The sequence below is a fragment of the Taudactylus pleione genome, unplaced genomic scaffold (genome assembly GCF_031769625.1).
Source record: "Taudactylus pleione unplaced genomic scaffold, aTauple2 ptg000863l, whole genome shotgun sequence".
Lineage (NCBI taxonomy): Eukaryota > Metazoa > Chordata > Amphibia > Anura > Myobatrachidae > Taudactylus > Taudactylus pleione.
This window is the reverse complement of record NW_028285265.1, coordinates 89,671-109,915: the sequence shown is the minus strand read 5'-3', so window position 1 is coordinate 109,915 and position 20,245 is coordinate 89,671. Positions and strand designations below refer to the sequence as shown.

General features: G+C 39.8%; 1 protein-coding gene across 1 annotated transcript in view; it reads right to left on the bottom strand.

The window, feature by feature from the left end:
- The window catches only part of ADCK5 (aarF domain containing kinase 5), a 183,621-nt gene that overhangs the window by 88,460 nt on the left and 74,916 nt on the right, over positions 1 to 20,245 (bottom strand). The window contains 1 exon segment of the mRNA XM_088458901.1: positions 2,091 to 2,291. Within this exon segment, the coding sequence (XP_088315027.1) occupies positions 2,091 to 2,291 (201 nt within the window).

The window sequence follows — 20,245 nt, the reverse complement described above, 5'->3', positions numbered from 1 at the left end:
AAGGTCAACCCTGTGGACCCCCTATGGACCCTGAAGTAGAAATCATCCATTATCTCCCCATAACACTGTGTTCCCACCTCAGTGGCTCATCCGGTAAGTCATCCATTATCCCCCATAATACTGTGTTCCCACCTCAGTGGCTCATCAGGTTAGTCATCCATTATCCCCCATAAAACTGTGTTCCCACCTCTGTGGCTCATCAGGTAACTCATCCATTACCCCCCCATAATACTGTGTTCCCACCTCAGTGGCTCATCAGGTAAGTCAACCATTATCCCCCATAATACTGTGTTCCCACCTCAGTGGCTCATCAGGTAAGTCATCCATTATCCCCCATAATGCTGTGTTCCCACCTCAGTGGCTCATCAGGTAAGTCAGCCATTATCCCCCCATAATACTGTGTTCCCACCTCAGTGGCTCATCAGGTAAGTCATCCATTACCCCCCATAATACTGTGTTCCAACCTCAGTGGCTCATTCGGTAAGTCATCCATTATCCCCCCATAATACTGTGTTCCCACCTCAGTGGCTCATCAGGTAAGTCATCCATTATCCCCCCAAAATACTGTGTTCCCACCTCAGTGGCTCATCAGGTAAGTCATCCATTATCACCCTAAAATACTGTGTTCCCACCTCAGTGGCTCATTCGGTAAGTCATCCATTATCCCCCATAATACTGTCCCCCCCGCCCTCAGTGGCTCATCAGGTAATTAATCCATTACCCCCATAATCCTGTCCCCCCTGCCCTCAGTGGCTCATCAGGTAAGTCATCCATTACCCCCCCCATAATACTGTGTTTCCACCTCAGTGGCTCATCAGGCAAGTCATCCATTATCCCCCATAATGCTGTGTTCCCACCTCCGTGGTTTATCAGGTAAGTCACCCATTATCCCCCCATAACACTGTGTTCCTACCTCAGTGGCTTATCAAGTAAGTCATCCATTATCTCCCCATAATACTGTGTTCCCACCTCAGTGGCTCATCCGGTAAGTCATCCATTATCTCCCCATAATACTGTGTTCCCACCTCAGTGGCTCATCAGGTAAGTCATCCATTATCCCCCATAAAACTGTGTTCCCACCTCTGTGGCTCATCAGGTAAGTCATCCATTATCCCCCCATAATACTGTGTTCCCACCTCAGTGGCTCATCAGGAAAGTCATCCATTATCCCCCCATAATACTGTGTTCCCACCTCAGTGGCTCATCAGGTAAGTCATCCATTACCCCCCATAATACTGTGTTCCCACCTCAGTGGCTCATTCGGTAAGTCATCCATTATCCCCCCATAATACTGTGTTCCCACCTCAGTGGCTCATCAGGTAAGTCATCCATTATCCCCCCAAAATACTGTGTTCCCACCTCAGTGGCTCATCAGGTAAGTCATCCATTATCTCCCCATAATACTGTGTTCCCACCTCAGTGGCTCATCAGGTAAGTCATCCATTATCCCCCATAAAACTGTGTTCCCACCTCCGTGGCGCATCAGGTAAGTTATCCATTATCTCCCCATAATACTGTGTTCCCACCTCAGTGGCTCATCGGGTAAGTCATCCATTATCCCCCCATAATACTGTGTTCCCACCTCTGTGGCTCATCAGGTAAGTCATCCATTACCCCCCATAATACTGTGTTCCCACCTCAGTGGCTCATTCGGTAAGTCATCCATTATCTCCCCATAATACTGTGTTCCCACCTCAGTGGCTCATCAGGTAAGTCATCCATTATCTCCCCATAATACTGTGTTCCCACCTCAGTGGCTCATCAGGTAAGTCATCCATTACCCCCCCCCCCATAATGCTGTGTTCCCACCTCCGTGGCTTATCAGGTAAGTCACCCATTATCCCCCATAATGCTGTGTTCCCACATCCGTGGCTTATCAGGTAGGTCATCCATTATCCCATCCCCCCATAATGCTGTGTTCCCACCTCAGTGGCTTATCAGGTAAGTCATCCATTATCTCCCATAATGCTGTGTTCCCACCTCAGTGGCTCATCAGGTAAGTCATCCATTATCTCCCATAATGCTGTGTTCCCACCTCAGTGGCTCATCAGGGACATACTCCGTTAATCCTCACCGTGTCATGTCCTTACCTCATTGGTTCTCCGTGAAAGAGCCTGGTCCTCGAGTACACGTAGAGTCTTTATATATTCTGGGGGCAGCAGGTGGTTGAAGGTGCAAAGTCCTTGTCCAAGTTTAATGTAGAGACCCCCATTCAGCAAAGCCCCCTCCACCAGACTGTCAGCTGTCCGCTGGTGGCACTGGGACATAACGGCCTGATGCAGAGGACTGTTCTACCACAGGATGGAGAGAGACCAGATTCAGTGATTCTATGTATATAATGTGATTCTATGTATATGTGTGAGGAGCCATGTACTAATGTGATTATATCTATGTGTGTGTGTGTGTGTGTGTGTGTGTGTGTGTGTGTGTGTGTGTGTGTGTGTGTGTGAGGAGCCATGTGCTAATGTGATTATATCTATGTATATGTGTGTGAGGAGCCATGTACTAATGTGATTATATCTATGGGTGTGTGAGGAGTCATGTAGTAATGTGATTATATCTATGTATATGTGTGTGAGGAGCCATGTAGTAATGTGATTGTATCTATGTATATGTGTGTGAGGAGTCATGTAGTAATGTGATTGTATCTATGTATGTGTGTGTGAGGAGTCATGTACTAATGTGATTGTATCTATGTATATGTGTGTGAGGAGCCATGTACTAATGTGATTATATCTATGTATATGTGTGTGAGGAGCCATGTACTAATATGATTGTATCTATGTATATGTGTGTGAGGAGTCATGTACTAATGTGATTGTATCTATGTATGTGTGTGTGTGTAGCCATGTAGAAATGTGATTGTATCTATGTATATGTGTGTGAGGAGTCATGTAGTAATGTGATTGTATCTATGTATATGTGTGTGAGGAGTCATGTACTAATGTGATTATATCTATGTATATGTGTGTGAGGAGTCATGTACTAATGTGATTATATCTATGTATATGTGTGTGAGGAGCCATGTACTAATGTGATTGTATCTATGTATGTGTGTGTGTGTAGCCATGTAGTAATGTGATTATATCTATGTATATGTGTGTGAGGAGCATTGTACTAATGTGATTGTATCTATGTATATGTGTGTGAGGAGTCATGTACTAATGTGATTGTATCTATGTATATGTGTGTGAGGAGCCATATACTAATGTGATTATATCTATGTATGTGTGTGTGAGGAGCCATGTACTAATGTGATTGTATCTATGTATGTGTGTGTGTGTAGCCATGTAGTAATGTGATTATATCTATGTATATGTGTGTGAGGAGCATTGTACTAATGTGATTGTATCTATGTATATGTGTGTGAGAAGTCATGTACTAATGTGATTATATCTATGTATATGTGTGTGAGGAGCCATGTAGTAATGTGATTGTATCTATGTATATGTGTGTGTGTAGCCATGTACTAATGTGATTATATCTATGTATATGTGTGTGTGTAGCCATGTAGTAATGTGATTGTATCTATGTATATGTGTGTGTGTGTAGCCATGTAGTAATGTGATTATATCTATGTATGTGTGTGTGAGGAGCCATGTAGTAATGTGATTGTATCTATGTATATGTGTGTGAGGAGCCATGTAGTAATGTGATTATATCTATGTATATGTGTGTGAGGAGCCATGTAGTAATGTGATTGTATCTATGTATATGTGTGTGTGTGTAGCCATGTAGTAATGTGATTATATCTATGTATGTGTGTGTGAGGAGCCATGTAGTAATGTGATTGTATCTATGTATATGTGTGTGAGGAGCCATGTAGTAATGTGATTGTATCTATGTATATATGTGTGTGAGGAGCCATGTAGTAATGTGATTGTATCTATGTATACGTGTGTGAGGAGCCATGTAGTAATGTGATTGTATCTATGTATATGTGTGTGAGGAGCCATGTACTAATGTGATTGTATCTATATATGTGTGTGAGGAGTCATATACTAATGTGATTGTATCTATGTATATGTGTGTGAGGAGTCATGTAGTAATGTGATTGTATCTATGTATATGTGTGTGAGTAGTCATGTAGTAATGTGATTGTATCTATGTATATGTGTGTGAGGAGCCATGTAGTAATGTGATTGTATCTATGTATATGTGTGTGAGGAGCCATGTACTAATATGATTGTATCTATGTATATGTGTGTGAGGAGTCATATACTAATGTGATTGTATCTATGTATATGTGTGTGAGGAGTCATGTAGTAATGTGATTGTATCTATGTATATGTGTGTGAGGAGTCATGTAGTAATGTGATTGTATCTATGTATATGTGTGTGAGGAGTCATGTAGTAATGTGATTGTATCTATGTATATGTGTGTGAGGAGTCATGTAGTAATGTGATTATATCTATGTATATGTGTGTGAGGAGTCATGTACTAATGTGATTGTATCTATATATGTGGGTGAGGAGTCATATACTAATGTGATTGTATCTATGTATATGTGTGTGAGGAGTCATGTAGTAATGTGATTGTATCTATGTATATGTGTGTGAGTAGTCATGTAGTAATGTGATTGTATCTATGTATATCTGTGTGAGGAGTCATGTACTAATGTGATTGTATCTATATATGTGTGTGAGGAGTCATATACTAATGTGATTGTATCTATGTATATGTGTGTGAGGAGTCATGTACTAATGTGATTGTATCTATGTATATGTGTGTGTGGAGTCATGTACTAATGTGATTGTATCTATGTATATGTGTGTGAGGAGTCATGTAGTAATGTGATTATATCTATGTATGTGTGTGTGAGGAGCCATGTAGTAATGTGATTATATCTATGTAAATGTGTGAGGAGTCATGTACTAATGTGATTGTATCTATGTATATGTGTGTGAGGAGCCATGTAGTAATGTGATTGTATCTATGTATATGTGTGTGTGGAGTCATGTACTAATGTGATTGTATCTATGTATGTCTGTGTGAGGAGCCATGTAGTAATGTGATTGTATCTATGTATATGTGTGTGTAGCCATGTAGTAATGTGATTGTATCTATGTATATGTGTGTGAGGAGCCATGTAGTAATGTGATTGTATCTATGTATATGTGTGTGAGGAGTCATGTAGTAATGTGATTGTATCTATGTATGTCTGTGTGAGGAGCCATGTAGTAATGTGATTGTATCTATGTATATGTGTGTGTAGCCATGTAGTAATGTGATTGTATCTATGTATATGTGTGTGAGGAGCCATGTAGTAATGTGATTGTATCTATGTATATGTGTGTGAGGAGTCATGTAGTAATGTGATTGTATCTATGTATATGTGTGTGAGGAGTCATGTAGAAATGTGATTGTATCTATGTATGTGTGTGTGTGTAGCCATGTAGTAATGTGATTGTATCTATGTATATGTGTGTGAGGAGTCATGTAGTAATGTGATTGTATCTATGTATATGTGTGTGAGGAGTCATGTAGAAATGTGATTGTATCTATGTATGTGTGTGTGTGTAGCCATGTACTAATGTGATTGTATCTATGTATATGAGGAGCCATGTACTAATGTGATTGTATCTATGTATGTGTGTGTGAGGAGTCATGTAGTAATGTGATTGTATCTATGTATATGTGTGTGAGGAGCCATGTAGTAATGTGATTGTATCTATGTATATGTGTGTGAGGAGTCATGTAGTAATGTGATTGTATCTATGTATATGTGTGTGAGGAGCCATGTACTAATGTGATTGTATCTATGTATATGTGTGTGTGTAGCCATGTAGAAATGTGATTGTATCTATGTATATGTGTGTGAGGAGTCATGTAGTAATGTGATTGTATCTATGTATATGTGTGTGAGGAGTCATGTAGTAATGTGATTGTATCTATGTATATGTGTGTGAGGAGTCATGTAGTAATGTGATTGTATCTATGTATATGTGTGTGAGGAGTCATGTAGTAAAGTGATTATATCTATGTATATGTGTGTGTGTAGCCATGTAGTAATGTGATTGTATCTATGTATATGTGTGTGAGGAGCCATGTAGTAATGTGATTGTATCTATGTATATGTGTGTGAGGAGTCATGTAGTAATGTGATTGTATCTATGTATATGTGTGTGAGGAGTCATGTAGTAATGTGATTGTATCTATGTATATGTGTGTGAGGAGTCATGTAGTAATGTGATTGTATCTATGTATATGTGTGTGAGGAGCATTGTACTAATGTGATTGTATCTATGTATATGTGTGTGAGGAGCCATGTAGTAATGTGATTGTATCTATGTATATGTGTGTGTGTGTAGCCATGTAGTAATGTGATTGTATCTATGTATATGTGTGTGAGGAGTCATGTAGTAATGTGATTGTATCTATGTATATGTGTGTGAGGAGTCATGTAGTAATGTGATTGTATCTATGTATATGTGTGTGAGGAGCCATGTAGTAATGTGATTATATCTATGTATATGTGTGTGAGGAGCCATGTACTAATGTGATTGTATCTATGTATATGTGTGTGAGGAGTCATGTACTAACGTGATTGTATCTATGTATATGTGTGTGAGGAGTCATGTAGTAATGTGATTGTATCTATGTATGTGTGTGTGTGGAGTCATGTACTAATGTGATTGTATCTATGTATATGTGTGTGTGTAGCCATGTAGTAATGTGATTGTATTTATGTATATGAGGAGCCATGTAGTAATGTGATTATATCTATGTATATGTGTGTGAGGAGTCATGTAGTAATGTGATTGTATCTATGTATATGTGTGTGAGGAGCCATGTACTAATGTGATTGTATCTATGTATATGTGTGTGAGGAGTCATGTACTAATGTGATTGTATCTATATATGTGTGTGAGGAGTCATATACTAATGTGATTGTATCTATGTATATCTGTGTGAGGAGTCATGTACTAATGTGATTATATCTATATATGTGTGTGAGGAGTCATATACTAATGTGATTGTATCTATGTATATCTGTGTGAGGAGTCATGTACTAATGTGATTATATCTATATATGTGTGTGAGGATTCATATACTAATGTGATTATATCTATGTATATGTGTGTGGAGTCATGTAGTAATGTGATTGTATCTATGTATGTCTGTGTTAGGAGCCATGTAGTAATGTGATTGTATCTATGTATATGTGTGTGAGGAGCCATATACTAATGTGATTGTATCTATGTATATGTGTGTGAGGAGTCATGTAGTAATGTGATTATATCTATGTATATGTGTGTGTGTAGCCATGTAGTAATGTGATTGTATCTATGTATATGTGTGTGTGAGGAGTCATGTAGTAATGTGATTGTATCTATGTATATGTGTGTGAGGAGTCATGTAGTAATGTGATTGTATCTATGTATATGTGTGTGAGGAGCCATGTACTAATGTGATTGTATCTATGTATATGTGTGTGAGGAGCCATGTAGTAATGTGATTGTATCTATGTATATGTGTGTGAGGAGCCATGTAGTCATGTGATTGTATCTATGTATATGTGTGTGAGGAGCCATGTAGTAATGTGATTGTATCTATGTATATGTGTGTGTGTAGCCATGTACTAATGTGATTGTATCTATGTATATGTGTGTGAGGAGTCATGTAGTAATGTGATTGTATCTATGTATATGTGTGTGAGGAGTCATGTAGTAATGTGATTGTATCTATGTATATGTGTGTGAGGAGTCATGTAGTAATGTGATTGTATCTATGTATATGTGTGTGAGGAGCCATGTACTAATGTGATTGTATCTATGTATATGTGTGTGTGTGTAGCCATGTAGTAATGTGATTGTATCTATGTATATGTGTGTGAGGAGTCATGTAGTAATGTGATTGTATCTTTGTATATGTGTGTGAGGAGTCATGTAGTAATGTGATTGTATCTATGTATATGTGTGTGAGGAGTCATGTAGTAATGTGATTGCATCTATGTATATGTGTGTGAGGAGCCATGTACTAATGTGATTGTATCTATGTATATGTGTGTGAGGAGTCATGTAGTAATGTGATTGTATCTATGTATATGTGTGTGAGGAGTCATGTAGTAATGTGATTGTATCTATGTATATGTGTGTGAGGAGCCATGTACTAATGTGATTGTATCTTTGTATATGTGTGTGAGGAGTCGTGTAGTAATGTGATTGTATCTATGTATATGTGTGTGTGTAGCCATGTAGAAATGTGATTGTATCTATGTATATGTGTGTGAGGAGTCATGTAGTAATGTGATTGTATCTATGTATATGTGTGTGTGTAGCCATGTAGTAATGTGATTGTATCTATGTATATGTGTGTGAGGAGTCATGAACTAATGTGATTGTATCTATGTATATGTGTGTGAGGAGACATGTAGTAATGTGATTGTATCTATGTATATGTGTGTGAGGAGTCATGTAGTAATGTGATTGTATCTATGTATATGTGTGTGAGGAGCCATGTACTAATGTGATTGTATCTATGTATATGTGTGTGTGTAGCCATGTAGTAAAGTGATTGTATCTATGTATATGTGTGTGAGGAGCCATGTAGTAATGTGATTGTATCTATGTATATGTGTGTGTGGAGCCATGTACTAATGTGATTGTATCTATGTATATGTGTGTGAGGAGTCATGTACTAATGTGATTGTATCTATGTGTGTGAGGAGCCATGTACTAATATGATTGTATCTATGTATATGTGTGTGAGGAGCCATGCACTAATGTGATTGTATATCTGTGTGAGGAGCCATGCACTAATGTGAATGTATCTATGTATATGTGTGTGAGGAGCCATGCACTAATGTGATTGTATATGTGTGTGAGGAGCCATGCACTAATGTGAATGTATCTATGTATATGTGTGTGAGGAGCCATGCACTAATGTGATTGTATATGTGTGTGAGGAGCCATGTACTAATGTGATTGTATCTATGTGTGTGAGGAGCCATTACTAATGTGATTGTATATGTGTGTGAGGAGCCATGTACTAATGTGATTGTATCTATGTGTGTGAGTAGCCATGTACTAATGTGATTGTATATGTGTGTGAGGAGCCATGTACTAATGTGATTGTATCTATGTATATGTGTGTGAGTAGCCATGTACTAATGTGATTGTATATGTGTGTGAGGAGTCATGTAGTAATGTGATTGTATGTATGTATGTATGTATGTATGTATGTGTGAGGAGCACTCCTCCTCTAATCCAATGTTGTTAAGTAGACGCTAACGTCAGTTTTTAATTTTTGCTAAGTATATACTTGGGTTCATCACAAATTCTTTGGGTGAACCACCAACCAAAGGTTATCCAATATTTAACCTGTGACAGACCATTATGTTGTTTTTTTGAGAGATTATGGGCCAAATCTAATAGGATGAGAGTTTAGACAATATGAGAGTTTAGCAGTAAAACTCTCACACAAATACATAGATCAAGTTATATTTTCAATACAGGAAACACCTGGAGGAGAGTTTAAATCTTGAGAGTTTTTTCGAGTCTGAAAAACACGTTTCCATGTTCTGTGACTGTATTACATTGGCTGAGTGTCCATGTTCTGTGACTGTATTACATTGGCTGAGTGTCCATGTTCTGTGACTATATTACATTGTCTGAGTGTCCATGTTCTGTGACTATATTACATTGGCTGAGTGTCCATGTTCTGTGACTGTATTACATTGGCTGAGATTCCATATTCTGTGACTGTATTACATTGGCTGAGTGTCCATGTTCTGTGACTATATTACATTGGCTGAGTGTCCATGTTCTGTGTCTGTATTACATTGGCTGAGTGTCCATGTTCTGTGACTGTATTACATTGGCTGAGTGTCCATGTTCTGTGACTGTATTACATTGGCTGAGTCTCCTCTGTTCTGTGACTGTATTACATTGGCTGAGTGTCCATGTTCTGTGACTATATTACATTGGCTGAGTGTCCCTGTTCTGTGACTGTATTACATTGGCTGAGTTTCCATGTTCTGTGACTGTATTACATTGGCTGAGTTTCCCTGTTCTGTGACTGTATTACATTGGCTGAGTGTCCATGTTCTGTGTCTGTATTACATTGGCTGAGTGTCCATGTTCTGTGTCTGTATTACATTGGCTGAGTGTCCATGTTCTGTGTCTGTATTACATTGGCTGAGTGTCCATGTTCTGTGACTATATTACATTGGCTGAGTTTCCATGTACTGTGACTGTATTACATTGGCTGAGTCTCCATGTTCTGTGACTGTATTACATTGGCTGAGTTTCCATGTTCTGTGACTGTATTACATTGGCTGAGTCTCCATGTTCTGTGACTGTATTACATTGGCTGAGTCTCCATGTTCTGTGACTATATTACATTGGCTAAGTGTCCATGTTCTGTGACTGTATTACATTGGCTGAGTTTCCATGTTCTGTGTCTGTATTACATTGGCTGAGTGTCCATGTACTGTGACTGTATTACATTGGCTGAGTCTCCATGTTCTGTGACTATATTACATTGGCTGAGTTTCCATGTACTGTGACTGTATTACATTGGCTGAGTTTCCATGTTCTGTGACTGTATTACATTGGCTGAGTTTCCCTGTTCTGTGACTGTATTACATTGGCTGAGTTTCCATGTTCTGTGACTGTATTACATTGGCTGAGTGTCCATGTTCTGTGACTGTATTACATTGGCTGAGTGTCCATGTTCTGTGTCTGTATTACATTGGCTGAGTGTCCATGTTCTGTGACTATATTACATTGGCTGAGTTTCCATGTACTGTGACTGTATTACATTGGCTGAGTTTCCATGTTCTGTGACTGTATTACATTGGCTGAGTGTCCATGTTCTGTGTCTGTATTACATTGGCTGAGTGTCCATGTTCTGTGACTATATTACATTGGCTGAGTTTCCATGTACTGTGACTGTATTACATTGGCTGAGTTTCCATGTTCTGTGACTGTATTACATTGGCTGAGTCTCCATGTTCTGTGACTGTATTACATTGGCTGAGTTTCCATCATGTTCTGTGACTGTATTACATTGGCTGAGTTTCCATCATGTTCTGTGACTGTATTACATTGGCTGAGATTCCATGTTCTGTGACTGTATTACATTGCCTGAGTCTCCATGTTCTGTGACTATATTACATTGGCTGCAATTCCCTGTTCTGTGACTGTATTACATTGGCTGAGTTTCCATGTTCTGTGACTGTATTACATTGGCTGAGATTCCATGTTCTGTGACTGTATTACATTGCCTGAGTCTCCATGTTCTGTGACTATATTACATTGGCTGCAATTCCCTGTTCTGTAACTGTATTACATTGGCTGAGTCTTCATGTTCTGTGACTGTATTACATTGGCTGAGTTTCCATGTTCTGTGACTGTATTACATTGGCTGAGTTTCCATGTACTGTGACTGTATTACATTGGCTGAGTTTCCATGTTCTGTGACTGTATTACATTGGCTGAGATTCCATGTTCTGTGACTGTATTACATTGCCTGAGTCTCCATGTTCTGTGACTGTATTACATTGGCCGAGTGTCCATGTTCTGTGACTGTATTACATTGGCTGAGTTTCCATGTTCTGTGACTGTATTACATTGGCTGAGTCTTCATGTTCTGTGACTGTATTACATTGGCTGAGTTTCCATGTTCTGTGACTGTATTACATTGGCTGAGTTTCCATGTTCTGTGACTGTATTACATTGGCTGAGATTCCATGTTCTGTGACTGTATTACATTGCCTGAGTCTCCATGTTCTGTGACTGTATTACATTGGCTGAGATTCCATGTTCTGTGACTGTATTACATTGGCTGAGTTTCCATGTTCTGTGACTGTATTACATTGGCTGAGATTCCATGTTCTGTGACTGTATTACATTGCCTGAGTCTCCATGTTCTGTGACTGTATTACATTGGCCGAGTGTCCATGTTCTGTGACTGTATTACATTGGCTGAGTTTCCATGTTCTGTGACTGTATTACATTGGCTGAGTTTCCATGTTCTGTGTCTGTATTACATTGGCTGAGTTTCCATCATGTTCTGTGACTGTATTACATTGGCTGAGTTTCCATGTTCTGTGTCTGTATTACATTGGCTGAGTTTCCTCTGTTCTGTGACTGTATTACATTGGCTGAGTTTCCATGTACTGTGACTGTATTACATTGGCTGAGTTTCCATGTTCTGTGACTGTATTACATTGGCTGAGTTTCCTCTGTTCTGTGACTGTATTACATTGGCTGAGTGTCCATGTTCTGTGACTGTATTACATTGGCTGAGTTTCCATGTTCTGTGACTGTATTACATTGGCTGAGATTCCATGTTCTGTGACTGTATTACATTGGCTGAGTGTCCATGTTCTGTGACTGTATTACATTGGCTGAGTTTCCATGTTCTGTGACTGTATTACATTGGCTGAGATTCCATGTTCTGTGACTGTATTACATAGGCTGAGTTTCCATGTTCTGTGACTGTATTACATTGGCTGAGATTCCATGTTCTGTGTCTGTATTACATTGGCTGAGTCTCCATGTACTGTGACTGTATTACATTGGCTGAGTGTCCATGTTCTGTGACTGTATTACATTGGCTGAGTTTCCATCATGTTCTGTGACTGTATTACATTGGCTGAGTTTCCATGTTCTGTGACTGTATTACATTGGCTGAGTCTCCATGTTCTGTGACTGTATTACATTGGCTGAGTGTCCATGTTCTGTGACTGTATTACATTGGCTGAGTTTCCATCATGTTCTGTGACTGTATTACATTGGCTGAGTTTCCATGATCTGTGACTGTATTACATTGGCTGAGATTCCATGTTCTGTGACTGTATTACATTGGCTGAGTTTCCATGTTCTGTGACATTATTACATTGGCTGAGTTTCCATGTACTGTGACTGTATTACATTGGCTGAGTCTCCATCATGTTCTGTGACTGTATTACATTGGCTGAGTGTCCATGTTCTGTGACTGTATTACATTGGCTGAGTTTCCATCATGTTCTGTGACTGTATTACATTGGCTGAGTGTTCATGTTCTGTGACTGTATTACATTGGCTGAGTCTCCATCATGTTCTGTGACTGTATTACATTGGCTGAGTTTCCATGTTCTGTGACTATATTACATTGGCTGAGTGTCCATGTTCTGTGACTGTATTACATTGGCTGAGTTTCCATGTTCTGTGACTGTATTACATTGGCTGAGTGTCCATGTTTTGTGACTGTATTACATTGGCTGACATTCCATGTTCTGTGACTGTATTACATTGGCTGAGTCTCCATGTACTGTGACTGTATTACATTGGCTGAGTTTCCATGTTCTGTGACTGTATTACATTGGCTGAGTTTCCATGTTCTGTGACTGTATTACATTGGCTGAGTTTCCATCATGTTCTGTGACTGTATTACATTGGCTGAGTGTCCATGTTCTGTGACTGTATTACATTGGCTGAGTTTCCATGTTCTGTGACTGTATTACATTGGCTGAGTTTCCATCATGTTCTGTGACTGTATTACATTGGCTGAGTGTCCATGTTCTGTGACTGTATTACATTGGCTGAGTGTCCATGTTCTGTGACTGTATTACATTGGCTGAGTGTCCATGTTCTGTGACTGTATTACATTGGCTGAGTGTCCATGTTCTGTGACTGTATTACATTGGCTGAGTGTCCATGTTCTGTGACTGTATTACATTGGCTGAGTTTCCTCTGTTCTGTGACTGTATTACATTGGCTGAGTGTCCATGTTCTGTGACTGTATTACATTGGCTGAGTGTCCATGTTCTGTGACTGTATTACATTGGCTGAGTTTCCATCATGTTCTGTGACTGTATTACATTGGCTGAGATTCCATGTTCTGTGACTGTATTACATTGGCTGAGTTTCCTCTGTTCTGTGACTGTATTACATTGGCTGAGTTTCCTCTGTTCTGTGACTGTATTACATTGGCTGAGTGTCCATGTTCTGTGACTGTATTACATTGGCTGAGTTTCCTCTGTTCTGTGACTGTATTACATTGGCTGAGTTTCCATCATGTTCTGTGACTGTATTACATTGGCTGAGTTTCCTCTGTTCTGTGACTGTATTACATTGGCTGAGTTTCCATCATGTTCTGTGACTGTATTACATTGGCTGAGTTTCCATGTTCTGTGACTGTATTACATTGGCTGAGTTTCCATGTTCTGTGACTGTATTACATTGGCTGAGTTTCCTCTGTTCTGTGACTGTATTACATTGGCTGAGTTTCCATCATGTTCTGTGACTGTATTACATTGGCTGAGTTTCCATGTTCTGTGACTGTATTACATTGGCTGAGTTTCCATGTTCTGTGACTGTATTACATTGGCTGAGTTTCCATGTTCTGTGACTGTAATACATTGGCTGAGTTTCCATGTTCTGTTACATTATTACATTGGCTGAGTTTCCATCATGTTCTGTGACTGTATTACATTGTCTGAGTGTCCATGTTCTGTGACTGTATTACATTGGCTGAGTGTCCATGTTCTGTGACTGTATTACATTGGCTGAGTTTCCATGTTCTGTGACTGTATTACATTGGCTAAGTTTCCATGTTCTGTGACTGTATTACATTGGCTGAGCTTCCTCTGTTCTGTGACTGTATTACATTGGCTGAGTTTCCCTGTTCTGTGACTGTATTACATTGGCGGAGTTTCCATGTTCTGTGACTGTATTACATTGGCTGAGTTTCCATCATGTTCTGTGACTGTATTACATTGGCTGAGTTTCCATCATGTTCTGTGACTGTATTACATTGGCTGAGTATCCATCATGTTCTGTGACTGTATTACATTGGCTGAGTTTCCCTGTTCTGTGACTATATTACATTGGCTGAGTTTCCATGTTCTGTGACTGTATTACATTGGCTGAGTTTCCATGTTCTGTGACTGTATTACATTGGCTGAGTTTCCATGTTCTGTGACTGTATTACATTGGCTGAGTTTCCATCATGTTCTGTGACTGTATTACATTGGCGGAGTTTCCATGTTCTGTGACTGTATTACATTGGCGGAGTTTCCATGTTCTGTGACTGTATTACATTGGCGGAGTTTCCATGTTCTGTGACTGTATTACATTGGCGGAGTTTCCATGTTCTGTGACTGTATTACATTGGCGGAGTTTCCATGTTCTGTGACTGTATTACATTGGCGGAGTTTCCATGTTCTGTGACTGTATTACATTGGCTGAGTTTCCATCATGTTCTGTGACTGTATTACATTGGCTGAGTTTCCATGTTCTGTGACTGTATTACATTGGCTGAGTTTCCATCATGTTCTGTGACTGTATTACACTGGCTGAGTGTCCATGTTCTGTGACTGTATTACATTGGCTGAGTTTCCCTGTTCTGTGTCTGTATTACATTGGCTGAGTTTCCCTGTTCTGTGTCTGTATTACATTGGCTGAGTCTCCATGTACTGTGACTGTATTACATTGGCTGAGTTTCCCTGTTCTGTGACTGTATTACATTGGCTGAGTGTCCATGTTCTGTGACTGTATTACATTGGCTGAGTGTCCATGTTCTGTGACTGTATTACATTGGCTGAGTTTCCCTGTTCTGTGACTGTATTACATTGGCTGAGTTTCCATGTTCTGTGACTGAATTACATTGGCTGAGTGTCCATGTTCTGTGACTGTATTACATTGGCTGAGTTTCCCTGTTCTGTGACTGTATTACATTGGCTGAGTTTCCATGTTCTGTGACTGTATTACATTGGCTGAGTTTCCATGGTCTGTGACTGTATTACATTGGCTGAGTTTCCTCTGTTCTGTGACTGTATTACATTGGCTGAGTTTCCATGTACTGTGACTGTATTACATTGGCTGAGTTTCCCTGTTCTGTGACTGTATTACATTGGCTGAGTTTCCCTGTTCTGTGACTGTATTACATTGGCTGAGTTTCCATGTTCTGTGACTGTATTACATTGGCTGAGTGTCCATGTTCTGTGACTGTATTACATTGGCTGAGTTTCCATCATGTTCTGTGACTGTATTACATTGGCTGAGTGTCCATGTTCTGTGACTGTATTACATTGGCTGAGTGTCCATGTTCTGTGACTGTAATACATTGTCTGAGTGTCCATGTTCTGTGACTGTATTACATTGGCTGAGTGTCCATGTTCTGTGACTGTATTACATTGCCTGAGTTTCCCTGTTCTGTGACTGTATTACATTGGCTGAGTTTCCATGTTCTGTGACTGTATTACATTGGCTGAGTGTCCATGTTCTGTGACTGTATTACATTGGCTGAGTGTCCATGTTCTGTGACTGTATTACATTGGCTGAGTTTCCATGTACTGTGACTGTATTACATTGGCTGAGTTTCCATGTTCTGTGACTGTATTACATTGGCTGAGTTTCCCTGTTCTGTGACTGTATTACATTGGCTGAGTTTCCCTGTTCTGTGACTGTATTACATTGCCTGAGTTTCCATGTTCTGTGACTGTATTACATTGGCTGAGTGTCCATGTTCTGTGACTGTATTACATTGGCTGAGTTTCCATGTTCTGTGACTGTATTACATTGGCTGAGTGTCCATGTTCTGTGACTGTATTACATTGGCTGAGTTTCCATCATGTTCTGTGACTGTATTACATTGGCTGAGTTTCCATGTTCTGTGACTGTATTACATTGGCTGAGTTTCCATGTTCTGTGACTGTATTACATTGGCTGAGTTTCCATGTTCTGTGACTGTATTACATTGGCTGAGTTTCCATGTTCTGTGACTGTATTACATTGGGAGAGTTTCCATGTTCTGTGACTGTATTACATTGGCTGAGTTTCCATGTTCTGTGACTGTATTACATTGGCTGAGTTTCCATGTTCTGTTACATTATTACATTGGCTGAGTTTCCATCATGTTCTGTGACTGTATTACATTGTCTGAGTGTCCATGTTCTGTGACTGTATTACATTGGCTGAGTGTCCATGTTCTGTGACTGTATTACATTGGCTGAGTTTCCATGTTCTGTGACTGTATTACATTGGCTAAGTTTCCATGTTCTGTGACTGTATTACATTGGCTGAGCTTCCTCTGTTCTGTGACTGTATTACATTGGCTGAGTTTCCCTGTTCTGTGACTGTATTACATTGGCGGAGTTTCCATGTTCTGTGACTGTATTACATTGGCTGAGTTTCCATCATGTTCTGTGACTGTATTACATTGGCTGAGTTTCCATGTTCTGTGGCTGTATTACATTGGCTGAGTTTCCATCATGTTCTGTGACTGTATTACACTGGCTGAGTGTCCATGTTCTGTGACTGTATTACATTGGCTGAGTTTCCCTGTTCTGTGACTATATTACATTGGCTGAGTTTCCATGTTCTGTGACTGTATTACATTGGCTGAGTTTCCATGTTCTGTGACTGTATTACATTGGCTGAGTTTCCATGTTCTGTGACTGTATTACATTGGCTGAGTGTCCATGTTCTGTGACTGTATTACATTGGCTGAGTTTCCATGTTCTGTGACTGTATTACATTGGCTGAGTTTCCCTGTTCTGTGACTGTATTACATTGGCTGAGTTTCCATGTTCTGTGACTGTATTACATTGGCTGAGTTTCCATGTTCTGTGACTGTATTACATTGGCTGAGTTTCCATGTTCTGTGACTGTATTACATTGGCTGAGTTTCCATCATGTTCTGTGACTGTATTACATTGGCGGAGTTTCCATGTTCTGTGACTGTATTACATTGGCGGAGTTTCCATGTTCTGTGACTGTATTACATTGGCGGAGTTTCCATGTTCTGTGACTGTATTACATTGGCTGAGTTTCCATCATGTTCTGTGACTGTATTACATTGGCTGAGTTTCCATGTTCTGTGACTGTATTACATTGGCTGAGTTTCCATCATGTTCTGTGACTGTATTACACTGGCTGAGTGTCCATGTTCTGTGACTGTATTACATTGGCTGAGTTTCCCTGTTCTGTGTCTGTATTACATTGGCTGAGTTTCCCTGTTCTGTGTCTGTATTACATTGGCTGAGTTTCCTCTGTTCTGTGACTGTATTACATTGGCTGAGTTTCCATCATGTTCTGTGACTGTATTACATAGGCTGAGTCTCCATGTACTGTGACTGTATTACATTGGCTGAGTTTCCCTGTTCTGTGACTGTATTACATTGGCTGAGTGTCCATGTTCTGTGACTGTATTACATTGGCTGAGTGTCCATGTTCTGTGACTGTATTACATTGGCTGAGTTTCCATGTTCTGTGACTGTATTACATTGGGAGAGTTTCCATGTTCTGTGACTGTATTACATTGGCTGAGTTTCCATGTTCTGTGACTGTATTACATTGGCTGAGTTTCCATGTTCTGTGACTGTATTACATTGGCTGAGTTTCCATGTTCTGTGACTGTATTACATTGGCTGAGTTTCCATGGTCTGTGACTGTATTACATTGGCTGAGTCTCCATGTACTGTGACTGTATTACATTGGCTGAGTTTCCATGTTCTGTGACTGTATTACATTGGCTGAGTTTCCTCTGTTCTGTGACTGTATTACATTGGCTGAGTTTCCCTGTTCTGTGACTGTATTACATTGGCTGAGTGTCCATGTTCTGTGACTGTATTACATTGGCTGAGTTTCCATGTTCTGTGACTATTACATTGGCTGAGTGTCCATGTTCTGTGACTGTATTACATTGGCTGAGTTTCCATGTTCTGTGACTGTATTACATTGGCTGAGTTTCCATGTTCTGTGACTGTATTACATTGGCTGAGTTTCCATGATCTGTGACTGTACTACATTGGCTGAGATTCCATGTTCTGTGACTGTATTACATTGGCTGAGTTTCCATGTTCTGTGACTGTATTACATTGGCTGAGTCTCCATCATGTTCTGTGACTGTATTACATTGTCTGAGTGTCCATGTTCTGTGACTATATTACATTGGCTGAGTTTCCATGTTCTGTGACTGTATTACATTGTCTGAGTGTCCATGTTCTGTGACTGTATTACATTGGCTGAGTGTCCATGTTCTGTGACTGTATTACATTGGCTGAGTCTCCATCATGTTCTGTGACTGTATTACATTGGCTGAGTTTCCATGTTCTGTGACTATATTACATTGGCTGAGTGTCCATGTTCTGTGACTGTATTACATTGGCTGAGTTTCCATGTTCTGTGACTGTATTACATTGGCTGAGTTTCCATCATGTTTTGTGACTGTATTACATTGGCTGACATTCCATGTTCTGTGACTGTATTACATTGGCTGAGTCTCCATGTACTGTGACTGTATTACATTGGCTGAGTTTCCATGTTCTGTGACTGTATTACATTGGCTGAGTTTCCATGTTCTGTGACTGTATTACATTGGCTGAGTTTCCATCATGTTCTGTGACTGTATTACATTGGCTGAGTTTCCATGTTCTGTGACTGTATTACATTGGCTGAGTGTCCATGTTCTGTGACTGTATTACATTGGCTGAGTTTCCATCATGTTCTGTGACTGTATTACATTGGCTGAGTGTCCATGTTCTGTGACTGTATTACATTGGCTGAGTTTCCATCATGTTCTGTGACTGTATTACATTGGCTGAGTTTCCTCTGTTCTGTGACTGTATTACATTGGCTGAGTTTCCTCTGTTCTGTGACTGTATTACATTGGCTGAGTTTCCATCATGTTCTGTGACTGTATTACATTGGCTGAGTTTCCTCTGTTCTGTGTCTGTATTACATTGGCTGAGTTTCCTCTGTTCTGTGACTGTATTACATTGGCTGAGTTTCCATGTTCTGTGACTGTATTACATTGGCTGAGTGTCCATGTTCTGTGACTGTATTACATTGGCTGAGTTTCCATCATGTTCTGTGACTGTATTACATTGGCTGAGTTTCCCTGTTCTGTGACTGTATTACATTGGCTGAGTTTCCCTGTTCTGTGACTGTATTACATTGGCTGAGTTTCCCTGTTCTGTGACTGTATTACATTGGCTGAGTTTCCATGTTCTGTGACTGTATTACATTGGCTGAGTGTCCATGTTCTGTGACTGTATTACATTGGCTGAGTTTCCATCATGTTCTGTGACTGTATTACATTGTCTGAGTGTCCATGTTCTGTGACTGTATTACATTGGCTGAGTGTCCATGTTCTGTGACTGTAATACATTGGCTGAGTGTCCATGTTCTGTGACTGTATTACATTGGCTGAGTTTCCCTGTTCTGTGACTGTATTACATTGGCTGAGTGTCCATGTTCTGTGACTGTATTACATTGGCTGAGTGTCCATGTTCTGTGACTGTATTACATT